This window comes from Ascaphus truei, chromosome 14 (genome assembly GCF_040206685.1).
Source record: "Ascaphus truei isolate aAscTru1 chromosome 14, aAscTru1.hap1, whole genome shotgun sequence".
In the NCBI taxonomy this organism is placed as follows: Eukaryota; Metazoa; Chordata; class Amphibia; order Anura; family Ascaphidae; genus Ascaphus; species Ascaphus truei.
The window spans coordinates 51,481,749-51,501,570 of NC_134496.1; the positions used below are offsets into that span (position 1 = coordinate 51,481,749).

General features: G+C 54.0%; 1 protein-coding gene across 2 annotated transcripts in view; it reads left to right on the forward strand.

Annotated features, from left to right (window-relative positions):
• Positions 1–19,278, forward strand: part of LOC142466153 (intestinal-type alkaline phosphatase-like) — a 22,374-nt gene extending 3,096 nt beyond the window's left edge. For both annotated transcript variants that reach the window (XM_075570973.1, XM_075570971.1), the window contains 8 exons: positions 2,706–2,880; positions 3,096–3,259; positions 6,704–6,838; positions 10,785–10,854; positions 11,857–11,991; positions 12,973–13,164; positions 17,571–17,687; positions 18,440–19,278. In XM_075570973.1, coding sequence (XP_075427088.1) covers positions 2,706–2,880; positions 3,096–3,259; positions 6,704–6,838; positions 10,785–10,854; positions 11,857–11,991; positions 12,973–13,164; positions 17,571–17,687; positions 18,440–18,711 — 1,260 coding nt within the window. In that variant the 3' untranslated portion in view covers positions 18,712–19,278. The remainder of the gene's footprint in view (positions 1–2,705; positions 2,881–3,095; positions 3,260–6,703; positions 6,839–10,784; positions 10,855–11,856; positions 11,992–12,972; positions 13,165–17,570; positions 17,688–18,439) is intronic.
• The last annotated feature ends 544 nt before the right edge of the window (positions 19,279–19,822 follow it).

Below are 19,822 nucleotides of genomic sequence, written 5' to 3' on the forward strand. Positions count from 1 at the left end.
ATATAAATAACAGGTCATGGGAATAAGTGCTTCAGACATAAAAGTAACATTAAGGAAGGAGTCCCTGCCCCGAGGAGCTTACAGTCTAATTGGTAGGTAGGGAGAACGTACAGAGACAGTAGGAGGGAGTTCTGGTAAGTGCGTCTGCAGGGGGCCAAGCTTTATGTATCATGTGTTCAGAATATACTCAGTGCTATTCATATGCTTCTTTAAGCAAGTGTGTCTTAAGGTGGGTCTTAAAGGTGGATAGAGAGGGTGCTAGTCGGGTACTGAGGGGAAGGGCATTCCAGAGGTGCGGGGCAGTCAGTGAGAAAGGTTTAAGGCGGGAGAGGGCTTTATATACAAAGGGGGTAGAGAGAATACATCCTTGAGAAGAACGCAAGAGTCGGGATGGTGCATAGCGAGAAATTAGGGCTGAGATGTAAGGAGGGGCAGAAGAGTGTAAAGCTTTAAAAGTGAGGAGGAGAATTGAAAGTGCGTGCGCGTGTGTGCGTGTGTGTGTGTCTGTACAACGTATTAAAAAAAATATTGCAGGTTTTATTTATTTTAACACACACACACACACACACACACACACACACACACACACATAAACACACACCTATATATACATACACATACACATACACACACAGTCGCGCGCAGTATATACACAAAACGTGTGCGGCACATGCACGCGCCTTCGCACAGGCACGGCCGCACACACTGTATAACAGCCCTAACAGAGAGGGGGAGAGACGGAATACTTTGTTACACAATGTAACGATGGAATCCCGCATTGTATCGGTGTAAACAAGTCAGAGGGTGGAATGCAGAAGATAATCTTCCTTATCGGATATAGCACGTCTCTGCGTTCAATGTTGCACAATAAGGAAGCTTTTGCATCTCATAGTCTAGATGAATAGGATAACAGCACGCGATATTAACCATTTACCTGCCAAACTGCTCTGTGTCTTCACAGACCTTTTTCATTTATACCTCTGTGGTATATATGAGATACATAGATTAATGCGGGGGGCTCAACGCCCGTCCCCACGCTCCCCCCTCTCCCCCCAACAGCTCAGGTATTCAGGATATCCCAGGATCAGAAGAGGCGCTGAAGGAAGGACTGATTGAGCCACCTGTGCTGAAGCAGGGACATCCTGAAAACCTGACCTGTTGGTGGAGGGGGGGGGGGCTTGAGGACGGGAGTTGAGCACCCCTTGGATAATGTATCAAGCTGATTGATTTGTGTCATTCAGCTTGTTGGTGATTTTCATTCGTATGCAACATATGTTAGATTGTTAGACAATTGTTTATCAGGATATTTTATGCAAACTCCTAAGATTAAATAATATGAATTATGTTCATTAATTAGTATTATATACACATCATAACTCCTCCTGTTGAACCATATAACCTCCCCCTATAACTCTTCCTCCTATTTCCCCATATAACCCCTCCCTATAACTCCTCCTATTGCCCCATATAACCCCTCCCTATAACTCCTCCTATTGCCCCATATAACCCCTCCCTATAACTCCTCCTATTGCCCCATATAACCCCTCCCTATAACTCCTCCTATTGCCCCATATAACCCCTCCCTATAACTACTCCTATTGCCCCATATAACCCCTCCCTATAATTGCTATTGCCCCTATATAACCCCTCCCTATAACTCCTCCTATTGCCCCATATAACCCCTCCCTATAACGCCTCATTTTACCCCATATAACCGCTCCCTATAGCTCCTATTGCCCCATATAACTCCTCCTATTACCCCCTATAACAGCTCCCTATAACGCCTCCCTTTACCCCATATAACCGCTCCCTATAACTCCTCCTATTACCCCATATAACCCCTCCCTATACCTCCTCCTAGTGCCCCATATATAACCGCTCCCTATAACGCCTCCTTTTACCCCATATAACCGCTCCCTATAACTCCGCCTATTACCTCATATAACCTCTCCCTACAACTCCTCCTATTGCCCCATATAACCCCTCCGTATAACTCCTCCTATTGCCCCATATAACCCCTCCGTATAACTCCTCCTATTGCCCCATATAACGCCTCCTTTTACCCCATATATACGCTCCCTATAACTCCTCCTATTGCCCCATATAACTCCTCCTATTGCCCCATATATAACCGCTCCCTATAACGCCTCCTTTTACCCCATATAACTGCTCCCTATAACTCCTATTGCCCCATGTATAACCCCTCCCTATAACTCCTCCTATTGCCCCATATAACCCCTCCCTATAACTCCTCCTATTGCCCCATATAACCCCTCCCTATAACTCCTCCTATTGCCCTATATAACCCCTCCCTATAACTCCTCCTATTGCCCCATATAACCCCTCCCTATAACTCCTCCTATTGCCCCATATAACCCCTCCCTATAACTCCTCCTATTGCCCCATATAACCCCTCCCTATAACGCCTCCTTTTACCCCATATAACCGCTCCCTATAACTCCTATTGCCCCTTATAACCCCTCCCTATAACTCCTCCTATTGCCCCATGTATAACCGCTCCCTATAACTCCGCCTATTACCCCATATAACCTCTCCTTATAAGTCCTCCTCTTGCCCCATTGGTCACGTAAGCAGTACAAACTGGAAGCCTTGATACTAAGAGATTCATATACAAAGTAACTTACTGCGCCGTGCGTCAGTTGTGATCTCTGTCCCCCGGAGTGACTGCCGACTCTTCCCCACAGACATATAATGTGGATCGTCAGGTCCCTGACAGCGCCGGTACTGCCACTGCTTACCTGTGCGGCGTGAAGGGGAACTACGGAACTGTCGGGCTGAACGCCGCTGCCAAACGCTCCATCTGCAGCACCGCCAAGGGCAACGAAGTCCAATCGGTTCTGAAAAGAGCCAAAGCAGCAGGTACCGTCCCAAGCAGAGCCTGAGAGTGCATTAGACATTCTGCAATGTGAAGCAGTACAGAGTATCACTCCATCCTTCCAGCTGGCTAAATCCTTTTCTCTCTCACCCTGCTGGGGGAGGAGCAGTTTGTGTCTGTCTCCCTGCACCCCCTCTTCCCCCCCCCCCCCCCCTCCTGCCACTCGCCCTCTCCTAGTCTGCGCCTTCTCTCTGCGCAGGGAAATCCGTCGGGATAGTCACCACCACGCGAGTGCAGCACGCCTCCCCCTCTGGAAATTACGCTCACAATGTTGATCGGGACTGGTACTCTGACGCCAACATGCCGACGGATACTGTCTGCCAGGATGTCGCCCAGCAGCTCATCTCCAACGGAGATATTGATGTGAGCACCAGGTGCCTAATTAGTGTTGCCAGGTGTCCCGTAGAGAACCGGACTGTCCTGTATTTGGACACTCTGTTCAGTAAAATATGAGAGGTAATACTGGGCGTGTATGTGTATACCGGTATTACCTCTCTGGGCGTGTATGTGTATACCGGTATTACCTCTCTGGGCGTGTATGTGTATACCAGTATTACCTCTCTGGGCGTGTATGTGTATACCGGTATTACCTCTCTGGGCGTGTATGTGTATACCGGTATTACCTCTCTGGGCGTGTATGTGTATACCGGTATTACCTCTCTGGGGGTGTATGTGTATAGCGGTATTACCTCTCTGGGCGTGTATGTGTATATCGGTATTACCTCTCTGGGCGTGTATGTGTATACCGGTATTACCTCTCTGGGCGTGTATGTGTATACCGGTATTACCTCTCTGGGAGTGTACGTGTATACCGGTATTACCTCTCTGGGGGTGTATGTGTATAGCGGTATTACCTCTCTGGGTGTGTATGTGTATACCGGTATTACCTTTCTGGGCGTGTATGTGTATACCGGTATTACCTCTCTGGGCGTGTATGTGTATACCGGTATTACCTCTCTGGGCGTGTATGTGTATACCGGTATTACCTCTCTGGGCGTGTATGTATACCGGTATTACCTCTCTGGGCGTGTATGTGTATACCGGTATTACCTCTCTGGGCGTGTATGTGTATACCGGTATTACCTCTCTGGGCGTGTATGTGTATACCGGTATTACCTCTCTGGGTGTGTATGTGCATACCGGTATTACCTTTCTGGGCGTGTATGTGTATACCGGTATTACCTCTCTGGGCGTGTATGTGTATACCGGTATTATCTCTCTGGGCATGTATGTGTATACCGGTATTACCTCTCTGGGGGTGTATGTGTATACCGGTATTACCTCTCTGGGCGTGTATGTGTATACCGGTATTACCTCTCTGGGGGTGTATGTGTATACCGGTATTACCTCTCTGGGCGTGTATGTGTATACCGGTATTACCTCTCTGGGGGTGTATGTGTATACCGGTATTACCTCTCTGGGCGTGTATGTGTATACCGGTATTACCTCTCTGGGCGTGTATGTGTATACCGGTATTACCTCTCTGGGTGTGTATGTGTATACCGGTATTACCTCTCTGGGCGTGTATGTGTATACCGGTATTACCTCTCTGGGCGTGTATGTGTATACCGGTATTACCTCTCTGGGCGTGTATGTGTATACCGGTATTATCTCTCTGGGCGTGTATGTGTATACCGGTATTACCTCTCTGGGTGTATGTGGATACCGGTATTACCTCTCTGGGTGTGTATGTGTATACCGGTATTACCTCTCTGGGCGTGTGTGTGTATACCGGTATTACCTCTCTGGGTGTGTGTGTATACCGGTATTACCTCTCTGGGTGTATGTGTATACCGGTATTACCTCTCTGGGCGTGTATGTGTATACCGGTATTACCTCTCTGGGTGTATGTGGATACCGGTATTACCTCTCTGGGTGTGTATGTGTATACCGGTATTACCTCTCTGGTCGTGTATGTGTATACCGGTATTACCTCTCTGGAGGTGTATGTGTATACCGGTATTACCTCTCTGGGCGTGTATGTGTATACCGGTATTACCTCTCTGGGCGTGTATGTGTATACCGGTATTACCTCTCTGGTCGTGTATGTGTATACCGGTATTACCTCTCTGGAGGTGTATGTGTATACCGGTATTACCTCTCTGGGCGTGTATGTGTATACCGGTATTACCTCTCTGGGCGTGTATGTGTATACCGGTATTACCTCTCTGGGCGTGTATGTATATACCGGTATTACCTCTCTGGGCGTGTATGTGTATACCGGTATTACCTCTCTGGAGGTGTATGTGTATACCGGTATTACCTCTCTGGGCGTGTATGTGTATACCGGTATTACCTCTCTGGGCGTGTATGTGTATACCGGTATTACCTCTCTGGGCGTGTATGTATATACCGGTATTACCTCTCTGGGCGTGTATGTGTATACCGGTATTACCTCTCTGGGCGTGTATGTGTATACCGGTATTACCTCTCTGGGCGTGTAAGTGTATACCGGTATTACCTCTCTGGGCGTGTATGTGTATACCGGTATTACCTCTCTGGAGGTGTATGTGTATACCGGTATTACCTCTCTGGAGGTGTATGTGTATACCGGTATTACCTCTCTGGGCGTGTATGTGTATACCGGTATTACCTCTCTGGAGGTGTATGTTTATACCGGTATTACCTCTCTGGAGGTGTATGTGTATACCGGTATTACCTCTCTGGGCGTGTATGTGTATACCGGTATTACCTCTCTGGGTGTATGTGGATACCGGTATTACCTCTCTGGTCGTGTACGTGTATACCGATATTACCTCTCTGGGCGTGTACGTGTATACCGGTATTACCTCTCTGGGCGTGTACGTGTATACCGGTATTACCTCTCTGGGCGTGTATGTGTATACCGGTATTACCTCTCTGGGCGTGTATGTGTATACCGGTATTACCTCTCTGGGCGTGTACGTGTATACCGGTATTACCTCTCTGGGCGTGTACGTGTATACCGGTATTACCTCTCTGGGCGTGTACGTGTATACCGGTATTACCTCTCTGGGCGTGTACGTGTATACCGGTATTACCTCTCTGGGCGTGAATGTATATACCGGTATTATCTCTCTGGGCGTGAATGTATATACCGGTATTATCTCTCTGGGCGTGTATGTGTATACCGGTATTACCTCTCTGGGGGTGTATGTGTATAGCGGTATTACCTCCCTGGGCGTGTGTGTGTATACCGGTATTACCTCTCTGGACGTGTGTGTGTATACCGGTATTACCTCTCTGGACGTGTATGTGTATACCGGTATTACCTCTCTGGGGGTGTATGTGTATACCGGTATTACCTCTCTGGGGGTGTATGTGTATACCGGTATTACCTCTCTGGGCGTGTATGTTGTCGCGGGGAGTGAGGAGAGAGCGGCGCGCAGCTCTGCACTAGTCATGGGGGGTGGGGGGGGCTGCGGTGCTGCAGAATCCGCTTCATATAATATTGAACATTGGGTCGCCTGGTGTTCCGCCGTATCATGCGGTATCTATATACAGTACCGTGTCCTCGCCGGCACCCACTCACCACGCCGCCCGTGTGATATTTTCTAATACAATGCAAATATCACAGTCCAAATAAGTTTTGTTGGGGCGGTACTGACATTGTGGGTCAACAGAACTCTTCTGAGTAAATGTTATCAGGTTTAGAACGTGGGATCCGTACGTGGTGTGAACCCGGTTCTGACATATTTGGGGCCCCCGAGAACAAGTTGCCAGACGTTTACCCCAATGGGAAGCCCTGGGACAGAAGGAGACCCCCGATGTGAGGGTGCGCGGGTAACGTGGGGAGTTTCTTACACACTGATAATAATATTATTTCAGGTTATCCTGGGCGGGGGCAGGAAGTACATGACTCCGGAACGCACCCCAGACCCCGAATACCCAACAGACCCCAAACAGAACGGGCTGCGTAGAGATGGCAGGAACCTCATAGAGGAATGGGTCGGGGCTCATACGGTAGGTTCTGGTCACCCTGTGCATTATCAGTAAGCGGTGCCAGCACGGGACAGTATTCCTAAGCACCACACCTGGGTCCATTGGCATTAAAAAAGTAGTGGTACTGCGTTTCACTGCAGACAAGCCCGATCTCTAGAGACGCTGCTTGTGTGGAGGGGGGAGAGCCGTGACAGGTGTCCCCGGCCCGGTGGCGGCGGGGGTACGGCTGACACGAAGTTGGGCCCGGCCAGAGGTCAGGCACAACTGTCCGGCTGCCGGTTGTTGCTGGGCCCTGGTTCTCCCATGCTGCGGGGCCTCCCTGAGCCTGCCGGGCCTCCCTCACCCTCCCATTCCCGCGCCGGGCCTCCCTCACCCTCCCGCGCCGCGCCTCCCTCACCCTCCCGCGCCGGCCTCCCTCCCCCTCCCATGCCGGCCTCCCTCACCCTCCCACTCCCGCGCCGGGCCTCCCTCACCCTCCCACTCTCGCGCCGGGCCTCCCTCATCCTCCCACTCCCGCGCCGGGCCTCCCTCACCCTCCCGCGCCGGCCTCCCTCCCCCTCCCATGCCGGCCTCCCTCACCCTCCCACTCCCGCGCCGGGCCTCCCTCACCCTCCCACTCCCGCGCCGGGCCTCCCTCACCCTCCCACTCCCGCGCCGGGCCTCCCTCACCCTCCCGCGCCGGCCTCCCTCCCCCTCCCATGCCGGCCTCCCTCACCCTCCCACTCCGGGCCTCCCTCACCCTCCCACTCCCGCGCCGGGCCTCCCTCACCCTCCCACTCCCGCGCCGGGCCTCCCTCACCCTCCCGCGCCGGCCTCCCTCCCCCTCCCATGCCGGCCTCCCTCACCCTCCCACTCCCGCGCCGGGCCTCCCTCACCCTCCCACTCCCGCGCCGGGCCTCCCTCACCCTCCCACTCCCGCACCGGGCCTCCCTCACCCTCCCACTCCCACGCCGGGCCTCCCTCACCCTCCCTCTCCCGCGCCGGGCCTCCCTCACCCTCCCGCGCTGGCCTCCCTCTCCCACGCCGAGCCTCCTTCACCCTCACGCTCCCGCGCCTCCCTCACCCTCCCACTCCCGCGCCGGGCCTCCCTCACCCTCCCACGCCGGCCTCCCTCCCGCTCCCATGCCGGCCTCCCTCACCCTCCCACTCCCGCGCCGGGCCTCCCTCACCCTCCCACTCCCGCGCCGGGCCTCCCTCACCCTCCCATTCCCACGCCGGGCCTCCCTCACCCTCCCACTCCCGCGCCGGGCCTCCCTCACCCTCCCACTCCCGCGCCTCCCTCACCCTCCCACTCCCGTGCCGGGCCTCCCTCACCCTCCCACTCCTGCGCCGGGCCTCCCTCACCCTCCCACTCCCGCGCTGGGCCTCCCTCACCCTCCCACGCCGGCCTCCCTCACTCTCCCACTCCCGTGCCGGGCCTCCCTCACCCTCCCTCAACCTCCCACTCCCGCGCCGGCCTCCCTCACCCTCCCACTCCCGCGCCAGGCCTCCCTCACCCTCCCACGCCGGCCTCCCTCCCCCTCCCACGCTGAGCCTCCTTCACCCTCACCCTCCCGCGCCTCCCTCACCCTCCCGCGCCGGGCCTCCCTCACCCTCCCATACTGCGGGGCCTCCCTCACCCTCCCACGCCGGGCCTCCCTCACCCTCCCGCGCTGGCCTCCCTCCCTCTCCCACGCCGAGCCTCCTTCACCCTCACGCTCCCGCGCCGGGCCTCCCTTACCCTCCCACTCCCGCGCCGGGCCTCCCTCACCCTCCCACGCCGGCCTCCCTCCCGCTCCCATGCCGGCCTCCCTCACCCTCCCACTCCCGCGCCGGGCCTCCCTCACCCTCCCACTCCCGCGCCGGGCCTCCCTCACCCTCCCATTCCCACGCCGGGCCTCCCTCACCCTCCCACTCCCGCGCCGGGCCTCCCTCACCCTCCCACTCCCGCGCCTCCCTCACCCTCCCACTCCCGTGCCGGCCTCCCTCACCCTCCCACTCCTGCGCCGGGCCTCCCTCACCCTCCCACTCCCGCGCTGGGCCTCCCTCACCCTCCCACGCCGGCCTCCCTCACTCTCCCACTCCCGTGCCGGGCCTCCCTCACCCTCCCTCAACCTCCCACTCCCGCGCCGGCCTCCCTCACCCTCCCACTCCCGCGCCAGGCCTCCCTCACCCTCCCACGCCGGCCTCCCTCCCCCTCCCATGCCGAGCCTCCTTCACCCTCACCCTCCCGCACCTCCCTCACCCTCCCGCGCCGGGCCTCCCTCACCCTCCCATACTGCGGGGCCTCCCTCACCCTCCCACGCCGGGCCTCCCTCACCCTCCCGCGCCGGGCCTCCCTCCCCCTCCCACGCCGAGCCTCCCTCACCCTCCCACGCCGGGCCTCCCTCACCCTCCCACGCCGAGCCTCCCTCACCCTCCCCCTCCCCCTCCGGGCCTCCCTCACCATCCCGCGCCGGGCCTCCCTCACCCTCCCGCGCCGGGCCTCCCTCACCCTCCCACTCCCGCGCCGGGCCTCCCTCACCCTCCCATGCTGCGGGGCCTCCCTCACCCTCCTGCGCCGGGCCTCCCTCACCCTCCCTCAACCTCCCACTCCCGCGCCGGCCTCCCTCACCCTCCCACTCCCGCGCCAGGCCTCCCTCACCCTCCCACGCCGGCCTCCCTCCCCCTCCCACGCCGAGCCTCCTTCACCCTCACCCTCCCGCGCCTCCCTCACCCTCCCGCGCCGGGCCTCCCTCACCCTCCCATACTGTGGGGCCTCCCTCACCCTCCCACGCCGGGCCTCCCTCACCCTCCCGCGCCGGGCCTCCCTCCCCCTCCCACGCCGAGCCTCCCTCACCCTCCCACGCCGGGCCTCCCTCACCCTCCCACGCCGAGCCTCCCTCACCCTCCCCCTCCCCCTCCGGGCCTCCCTCACCGTCCCGCGCCGGGCCTCCCTCACCCTCCCGCGCCGGGCCTCCCTCACCCTCCCGCGCCGGGCCTCCCTCACCCTCCCATGCTGCGGGGCCTCCCTCACCCTCCTGCGCCGGGCCTCCCTCACCCTCCCGCGCCGGGCCTCCCTCACCCTCCCGTGTCGGGCCTCCCTCACCCTCCCCCTCCCACGCCGGGCCTCCCTCACCCTCCCGCACCGGGCCTCCCTCACCCTCCCGCGCCGGGCCTCCCTCACCCTCCCATGCTGCAGGGCCTCCCTCACCCTCCCGCGCCGGGCCTCCCTCACCCTCCCGCGCCGGGCCTCCCTCACCCTCCCATGCCTCCCTCACCCTCCCGCGCCTCCCTCACCCTCCCGCGCCTCCCTCACCCTGCTGCACTGGGCCCCTCACATATGCCAGTGCGCGCTTCCGGCGCGGGAGGGTGTGAGAGACCCGGCCCAGGGGGTGAGACAGGCCCGGCATGGGTGAGTGAGGGAGACCTGCAGCAGCGTGGGAGAGCCGGGCCGAGGTGTGACATGGGGGGGCTCACAAGACTACCAACCAGGCCCCCAGAAACCTGTTGGCGGCCGCGTGTGAAATGTCTCCTGGGAATCTGTTCTAAGATAAGAAAGGGAGAGAGAAAGAGAGGTTAAAACACGGCCGGCAACTCCAGTCCTCAAGGGCCACCAACAGGTCAGGTTTTAAAGATATCCCTGCTTCAGCACAGGGGGGATCAATCAGTGGCTCAGTCAACGAGTGCACCACCTCCGCTGAAGCAGGGATATCCTGAAAACCTGGCCTGTTGATGACCCTTGAGGACTGGAGTTGCCCCGCCCTGGGTTTAGAAGCTAGTTTTTGAAGACGGATATCGAGGGGCTCTGTGCAGGCCCCCGCTGTTTCGTGGGGGGTCACCCTTTAAGAATGGTAAATCTCTTCTCCTGACGCGGGTTCTTCCTTTCTGTGCTGCACCGAGCTGTCCCCTATATCTATAATGTGTTTAGGTCTGGGAAATAAGAAGGATGAGCCGTCTGCCCCCCAAAGCCTGACCCTCCCCCCTCCCCCCTGTGTGTTCTGTGCAGGGGGCGCAGTACGTGTGGAATAAAGAACAGTTGGATGCGATTGAGGACTCAACAGCAACTCATGTCATGGGTATGGAGCATGGAAAGGGTTAAAATGATGCAATGATCTGGTTGCCCACCCCCCCCCCTCTTCTGATCTCTGTCCCCCCCTCTTCTGATCTGTCTGTCCCCCCCTCTTCTGATCTGTCTGTCCCCCCCTCTTCTGATCTGTCTGTCCCCCCCTCTTCTGATCTGCCTGTCCCCCTTCTGATCTGTCTGTCCCCCCCCTTCTGATCTGTCTGTCCCCCCCTCTTCTGATCTGTCTGTCCCCCCCTCTTCTGATCTGTCTGTCCCCCCCCTCTTCTGATCTGCCTGTCCCCCTTCTGATCTGTCTGTCCCCCCCCTTCTGATCTGTCTGTCCCCCCCTCTTCTGATCTGTCCCCCTCTTCTGATCTGTCTGTGTCCCCCTCTTCTGATCTGTCTGTCCCCCCCTCTTCTGATCTCTGTCCCCCCTCTTCTGATCTGCCTGTCCCCCTTCTGATCTGTCTGTCCCGCCCTCTTCTGATCTGTCTGTCCCCCCTCTTCTGATCTGTCTGTCCCCCCTCTTCTGATCTGTCCCCCTCTTCTGATCTGTCTGTGTCCCCCTCTTCTGATCTGTCTGTCCCCCCCTCTTCTGATCTCTGTCCCCCCCTCTTCTGATCTGCCTGTCCCCCTTCTGATCTGTCTGTCCCCCCTCTTCTGATCTGTCTGTTCCCCCCTCTTCTGATCTGTCTGTCCCCCCCTCTTCTGATCTGTCTGTCCCCCCCCTCTTCTGATCACCCGTGTCCCCCCTCTCCTGATCTCCCTGGGTGTGTGTGTGTGTGTCCCCACCTGATCTTCCTGTCTCCCCTTCCCCCTCTTCCTCTCCTGATCTCCCCCTCTTCTGATCTCCGTGTCCACCCCCCCTTTCCTGATCTCCCCAGGTGTGTGTCCCCACTCCTGATCTCCCCGTGTCTCCCCCTCTTTCCCCCTGTCTCTCCCTCTCCCCTCCTTCCTCCTCCCCTGATCTCCCGCGTCTCTCCCCCCCTCTCCCCCCCCACCCCATCCCCCGCAGGCCTGTTTGAGCCCGGAGACATGAAGTACGAGTTAAACCGGAACGCTTCCTCCGACCCGTCCATCGTGGAGCTGACCGACAAAGCCGTCCGCCTCCTGCGCCGAAACCCGCTGGGGTTTTACCTCTTCGTGGAAGATAAGTCGGCGTCCTTTGCTTTGAACTCCGTCACTGCCAGCGGGCGGCTGCGGGCAGCGAGAGATACCAAGCGCCGGCTAAAAGGCGACGATGACCCCCTCTCTGCCGGAGAGCAAAGCATCGCAGGTCCACCTGGCAGCAACAGGGTTAAATAGCTTTATACCTGGGGTGGCCAACTCCAGTCCTCAGGGGCCACCGACAGGTCAGGTTTTCAGGATATCCCTGCTTCAGCACAGGTGGCTCAATCTGGCTCAGTCAATGATTGAGCCACCTGTGCTGAAGCAGTCTTCAACTGAGCCACTGATTGAGCCACCTGTGCTGAAGCAGGTATATCCTGTAACCCTGACCTGTTGGGGGGCCGTGAGGCCTGGAGTTGCGCTCCCCTGGTGTAAATGCTGTTAGCGGGATAGTGGCGCAATGCTCGTGGACGTGGTATGTTCAGTGGTTACACGAGGGATTTCTTTGGTGCACTTTGTCCGCTGCTCACACTACGGGGCTGGGTTTACTTTCCTCTGTGTAGCACCAACATACTCCGCAGCGAGGTACAACGTGGGAGAATAGAACAAGATCGTGGCGCGACAAACCAGTTACATATGTTAAGATAAACGGAGACCATGGGAAGGCCATGCCTGCCCCGAAGAGCTTACAATCTAGGAGCCTTAAATCGCCACCCAGCAGCGGGAGACTCGTTCATTTGCGTCTCCTGATGCTGGGAGGCGGCTTATGGAGTAGCCCCGGAGTTAACCTCTTCACCACTGGAAGGAAAAGAACGATGTACACTGCCGGCCGGTACACAGCGGATACAGTATCCGCTTAATACTAAGGGTCAGGGCCTGATATAAGGCCTCTTAACCCTTCCGCTGCCGGGTGGGGCTTTGCCTGTTATGCGTGTACGGCTTTGCAATATGTTACCGGCCCCTTTAGCAGAGAAGGGGTTAATCTGTGCCACGCGGTCTAATGCTCTTCTTCTGTGGCCAGCACGTGGTAGAATTGACCACGGGCACCATGACGGAAAGGCCAGGCATGCGCTGACCGAGGGCGTCATGTTTGACCGCGCCATCCACAGGGCTGGGCAGCTGACCGATGAGACCGACACGCTGACCGTGGTGACCGCTGACCACTCCCACGTCTTCACCTTTGGGGGGTACACACTTCGGGGGAGCAGTATCTTTGGTGAGTATAGAGGGGGTCTCCAGAGGGGAGAAAGGGGGGGGGGGGCAAAGAGATGAGATACTTTTAAATACTGGCGGGACTTGGCATGACTCAGGCGTGACTTGGCATGACTCAGGCGTGACTTGGCATGACTCAGGCGTGACTTGGCATGACTCAGGCGTGACTTGGCATGACTCAGGTGTGACTTGGCATGACTCAGGCGTGACTTGGCATGACTCAGGCGTGACTTGGCATGACTCAGGCATGACTTGGCATGACTCAGGCGTGACAAGGTCGTGGCTCTGTCACGTGGTGTAGAATGTATTTATTTATGAAATGTGTTACCAGGAAGTAATACAGTGAGAGTTACCGCTCGTTCTCACGTATGTCCTGGGCATAGAGTTAAATTACAAATACATAGTTAGATAAGTGAACAGGGTATGCATTATATACAAGACATTGCGTGCACAGTAAGAGATAATAGATATTGTAGGCGTATGTAACAGTTACAGACCAGATTAAAATGTGAGACAGTTTTAGTTTTGAAAGAACTTAAACTGGTGGTGGCTGAGAGAGTCTCTGGTAGATTGTTCCAGTTGTGGGGTGCACGGAAGGAGAAGGAGGAACGTCCGGATACTTTGTTGAGCCTTGGGACCATGAACAGTCTTTTGGAGTCTGATCTCAAGTGATATGTGCTGCAGGTGGTAGGGGTGAGGAGCTTGTTCAGGTAGCTGGGTAGCTTGACCATAAAGAATTTAAAGGCAAGACAGGAAAGGTGAACTTTGCGCCTAGACTCTAGTGATGACCAAGCTAGTTCTTTGAGCATTTCGCAGTGATGTGTGTTGTAGTTGATTGGAGAACAAAACGACAAATTGAATTGTAGAGGGTGTCAAGTTTGCTAAGGTGGGTTTGGGGTGCCGAGCCGTATACTATGTCTCCATAGTCAATAATTGGCATTAGCATCTGCTGTGCGATACGCTTTCTGACTAGGAGACTTGGGGAGGATTTGTTCCTGTAAAGTACCCCTAGTTTGTCATAGGTTTTGGATGTCAGGGTATTTTGTGCATCCCGAATGTTAAGTGTTAGTCAAACCATAAGCCCAGGTATTTTAAACTAGTGACAGATGTTAGGGTGGTGTTAGCGTTAGTTCTGATCTGGAGCTCAGTCGCTGGAAGCTTTAGAAATTTAGCCTTGGTCCCAAATACCATTGTTACAGTCTTGTCAGTGTTTAAAAACAGTTTGTTTTGGGAAATCCAGTTTTCAAGTCTCAAAAAGTCAGACTGAAGTATGTGTTGAAGGTCAGAGAGGCTATGGCTGTGTGCATATAGGATTGTGTCATCTGCATACATGTGTTTTGAAGCTCCCTTACAAGCTGTGGGAAGATCATTGATGAACACTGAGAAGAGTAGGGGTCCCAGAACAGAGCCTTGCGGGACACCACAGGTGATATCCAGGAGTTGGAGTTAGAGCCTGAGATAGACACATGTTGGGATCTACCTGATAGGTAGTAATGAAACCAGTTTAAAGCATGCTTCCCTATTCCAGTGCTCTGGAGTTTGTTAAGCAGGATAGCATGATCAACTGTGTCAAAAGCCTTTGCAAAATCTAGGAATACTGCACCAGTGAGTTGTCCCCGTTCCATCCCACACTGGATTTCATTGCAAACTTTTAGCAGGGTAGTTACGGTGGAGTGTTTGGGGAAATTTGTCTTGGTATAGTAATCGCTTAATTGGGAGTGGACACATGTTTCCATGACTTTGGATAGGATTGGGAGAAGGGAGATTGGCCTGTAGTTTGAGACAGTGTTTTTGTCCCCACTTTTGAAGATTGGGACAACTCTAGCAGTTTTCCAGGTCTTACGTATATGGCCTGCAGACAGGATAGAGTTGACTATGGACGCAATTGGTTTGGCAATGGCTGGGGCACCAAGTCGTAGGAACCTAGATTGCAGTAAGTCAGGTCCACATTGGCTGCTTAGTTTTAATTTGAGGAGCGCTTGTGTAATCTCCTCTTCGGATACCGGGACAATTTGAAAATTGTGGGCAGTGTTGGGAGAGGATGGCCCTATAGGGGTACTCCCAGAATGAGCTTCATGTTTGTGGTTTGGGTTACGTTTCGCTAATAAGTTAGTAGCACACCTCACAAAGTAATCATTGAATGCATTTGCAATATCAGTGGGGTTTGTCAGAGTAATATCGCCCTTAGTGATATTACTTGGTTGTTGATGGCTAGAAGGCTGGAATATACTAGTATTGTTTTATGTATTCTGGTGGATATTGTGCTTTTTGCATGCCTTGTTTGCCTTGTGCACATGTTCCGCATGCATCTGTAGTGATTGAGATCGTTGGTAGTGCCAGTTACATTGTAGCTTTTCCACAAGGTATCTCTGAGCTGGTAGAGTGCTATAAGGTCAGGTGTAACCCATGGAAGGTGGGCCCCCCGTACCCTTATTTTGCATAGTGGAGCATGGGTATCACAGAGTTTTAAGAAGTCGGATTGAAAATAGTCGAGCGCAGAATCGGGGTCGGGAATTAAATCGATTCTGTGCCATGGGCAGTTGGTAAGGTCATCCAGAAACTGTTGTGGGTTAAAGTTTCTAAATGTTCTAGTGAGGAGAACTTTAGGGCTTGATTGGGGCGGTTTAATTTTCCTAACACAGTACACTATTGCATGGTCACTGAAAATGTCAGGAAGGATGCCAGAGGATTGGATCCTGCAGGGTTTTGAGGAGAGAATCCAGTCTAGCAAGGAATGGTTGTGCGATTTCAGGTTTGTCCGTGTGGGTTGGGAAATGAGTTGTGATGGGTTAAGTGACTTGAGTTGTATCTGGATTTTGTGGTTTTTAGGGTCGAGCCAATTGAAGTTGAAATCCCCAAGAACTAGCAGCTCACTCTTCTCATTCAGAGAGGAAATGGAGCCAACAAACTGGGTGATATCAGCCAGGGATTGTAGAGGGGCTTTAGGGGGGCGGTAGATGCCAGCGAGCAAGATGGGCTTAGAAAAGGGGAGGCATATTCTGCCAACTAGGATTTCAAAAGAGGTCGGGCTTGGGGGGCAATTTAACAGTGTAAATTGTAAGGTGTCTGCAATATAAAATAACACCCCTCCTCCTCTCTTTGACCTATCTCTCCTAGAAATGTAGTATCCCTGAATGGCGATATGTGCATCGACGGTTTTAGGGGTTAGCCATGGTTCTGTGGGTTCTGTGGGCCAGGACTCCCTTCTATCTTCTTCTTTCACACCTTCTGCTCTTATCACCGGTTTCTGGTTCTTGTAAAGATTTGGCTGATGTTGCGTTACTCCTATAGCATATCTGGAGAATACTGTGAGTAACGTAGTAACAATGGGGGGTTGTTTACTAACATCTGGCTCCAAAACGTAGCAAAATAAGTGGGGAAAAAACAACACCAGATTTATCAAAGTAAAAACTCCAACTTGCTCTTAGAGGGATTCTCTGTGTATGAGAAACTCTGGTGCTGTTTGTTTGCACTGGATTTGACCCAGTTTTGTAGCTGGAGAAATGAAGTAAATAACCATCAGTGTGTCTAGTCTTCGAAGTGGGAGAACACATTATAAAAGTGAGATAAGCCTGTGCCTGCTGCTCCCCCCCCAGGTCTAGCACCCAAGAGATAAGCCTGTGCCTGCTGCTCTCCCCCAGGTCTAGCGCCCAAGAGATAAGCCTGTGCTTGCTGCTCTCCCCCAGGTCTAGCACCCAAGAGATAAGCCTGTGCCTGCTGCTCCCCCCCCCCAGGTCTAGCACCCAAAAGATAAGCCTGTGCCTGCTGCTCCCCCCCAGGTCTAGCACCCAAGAGATAAGCCTGTGCCTGCTGCTCTCCCCCAGGTCTAGCGCCCAAGAGATAAGCCTGTGCTTGCTGCTCTCCCCCAGGTCTAGCGCCCAAGAGATAAGCCTGTGCCTGCTGCTCCCCCCCCAGGTCTAGCGCCCAAGAGATAAGCCTGTGCCTCCTGCTCTCCCCCAGGTCTAGCGCCCAAGAGATAAGCCTGTGCCTGCTGCTCTCCCCCAGGTCTAGCGCCCAAGAGATAAGCCTGTGCTTGCTGCCCTCCCCCAGGTCTAGCACCCAAGAGATAAGCCTGTGCCTGCTGCTCCCCCCCAGGTCTAGCACCCAAGAGATAAGCCTGTGCCTGCTGCTCTCCCCCAGGTCTAGCACCCAAGAGATAAGCCTGTGCCTGCTGCTCCCCCCCAGGTCTAGCACCCAAGAGATAAGCCTGGGCCTGCTGCTCTCCCCCAGGTCTAGCGCCCAAGAGATAAGCCTGTGCCTGCTGCTCTCCCCCAGGTCTAGTGCCCAAGAGATAAGCCTGTGCCTGCTGCTCTCCCCCAGGTCTAGCACCCAAGAGATAAGCCTGTGCCTGCTGCTCCCCCCCAGGTCTAGCACCAAAGAGATAAGCCTGTGCCTGCTGCTCTCCCCCAGGTCTAGCACCCAAGAAGGCTGATGACAAGAAGTCCTACACATCCATCCTATATGCCAATGGTCCTGGGTTCAACCTGACGGGTGACGGTCGCCCTGACGTGGATAATGTTACCACAGGTAAAGAGAACGCGTGTTTTGCTGTAGTATCGAAGTGTAGCGCTTTCCTTGGTGTCTGTCACCTGCTGGTTCTGCAGATATTTATCAGGAGACTTAAAGCTGCAGACCAAGCCATATCCTAAGTGTGGTGTTTTAATAAATCAGTTTTGTACCATTTTTTTTAAAGCAACTCTGAATGACATGTTTAATGTATTATAATGTAACAAGCATTTTTTGTTTCTATAGCAACCATTTACAAAGTCACATCCCCTTCCTCTTCTGAAACAGGCTCTGGCACTCCCCTTTTTGAGCCCTGCCCTCTCTCTTGCAGTGCACCAATTGTATCTAGTGATTGCCTGGTCACATGATCTTCCCCACAGAACTTTGCATCTTTGGTCCTCTTCTGCTGCACTGACAGCCATTTAGTGAACCCCCGAGCCGAATCTTCCACACACATTAAAGGGTAAAATAAATAGAATTCCAAAAAAACCCCGGCAGCTGGGCCTGCTGCTTTAAATAACCACCAGAGACTTCCATACAATGGGATAATAATCAGTGACTGCAGCACAAGCAGAGTGTGACTGAGTATCACCGCTCCCCTAACGTGCGTCCCTTTCATTGCTCCCCATCACAGAAACCCCTGGAGTGACTCAAAGTAACAAATACAAGCCGTGTTACTTTGTATCACTCTCACCACTTGGCCACTAGCGGCGTGGGTGATTATTCTGCCCTGCTGGTGGTATACTCTGCTCCTCACGGCTCTGTCTTTTCAGGGGGGGCTGATTATATGCAGCAGGCGGCGGTACCCCTGGATTCGGAAACCCACGGAGGGGAAGATGTGGTCATATTCTCCAAGGGCCCCATGGCCCACCTCTTCCACGGGGTCCAGGAGCAGACATACGTCGCACACGTCATGGCGTACGCAGCGTGTCTACATCCCTACACGCAATGTCCCCCCGAGGCATCGAAGAACCACGCCGACGGGACCACCGCAAGTGCCCTGATTTGGGCTTCTACGGCCACGCTACTGTCCCGCTACCTGTGATGTCCCCGTCCAAATATTATAACCCCTTAGGTGTCAGAGGTCAGGTTTCCAGGATATCCCTGCTTCAGCACAGGTGGCTCAATCGAAGACTGAGCCACTGATTGAGCCACCTGTGCTGGAGCAGGAATATCATCACAACGTGACCTGTTGGGGAGGTCTTGAAGACCGGAGCCGAGCCCCCCGCTGTAGGGCACTGGGTCTGAAAGGGTTAACACTTTTTGCACATGAATGACGATACGTATTTAGAGGTGCAATTCCTGCTCCCAAGAGCTTGCATTCTAATTTCTTGTGTGCTCTGTGCCAGGAAAGAGATTAAAAGTCCAATGTGCGCCCAGCGAAACCCCCAAAGTACATAAATAATATCCAATATTTCTCTCGCCTCAGAACTTGTACAATAATGTTTCATCTTCGTGGAAACGTAAAGAATCGGAGAGAACTGGGAGGATACCTGCAGCATCAAGTACTGTTACTCTGTTACTCTGTTACTGTTACTTAAAGGTGACATCAGTCATAACAGTAATAACAGTGTGTGTTTTACAGAGACAAAAAATAAACGAATAAACCGTTTATTAATGAAATAATCTTTCTTATAGTTAAGATTTTCTTGATTTTGTTTTTTTTCCTGTGATAAAAAGAACCTTTTTTCCCCACCAACAGGTGCTAGGAAATTCATGCTTCAGATTCCTGTTGTTCCTCACATTTATCTGTTTGGCTACTGCATGAAACATCATTAATATACACACACAGAACAAAGGAAAGCTGCTTGGATGGACAATTTGTTTGTTATACAAAAAAGACGCCTATCGCTCCCCATTCCTATACAAAGGAACATTAAACTCCCAAGGTGCATAGGGAATAAGGTATATTGTGATATAAAAATATAGTCAGGACAAGCGTCCCGACTAAAAGAGAATCCCACAATCGCACTCTATGGGGGCAGCAATAGGTAGGACCAATTATAATCCCAGGCGAGGGACCAACAGATGCCAACCGAAGCAACACAATAACATTTTATTTAGGCATAATAATAGGGATATAATAGGGGAAGTGTAGGGTATATATTCACAAGTGAGTTAAATCTTATATACACAAGTGTGTTAAAATCTTGGTG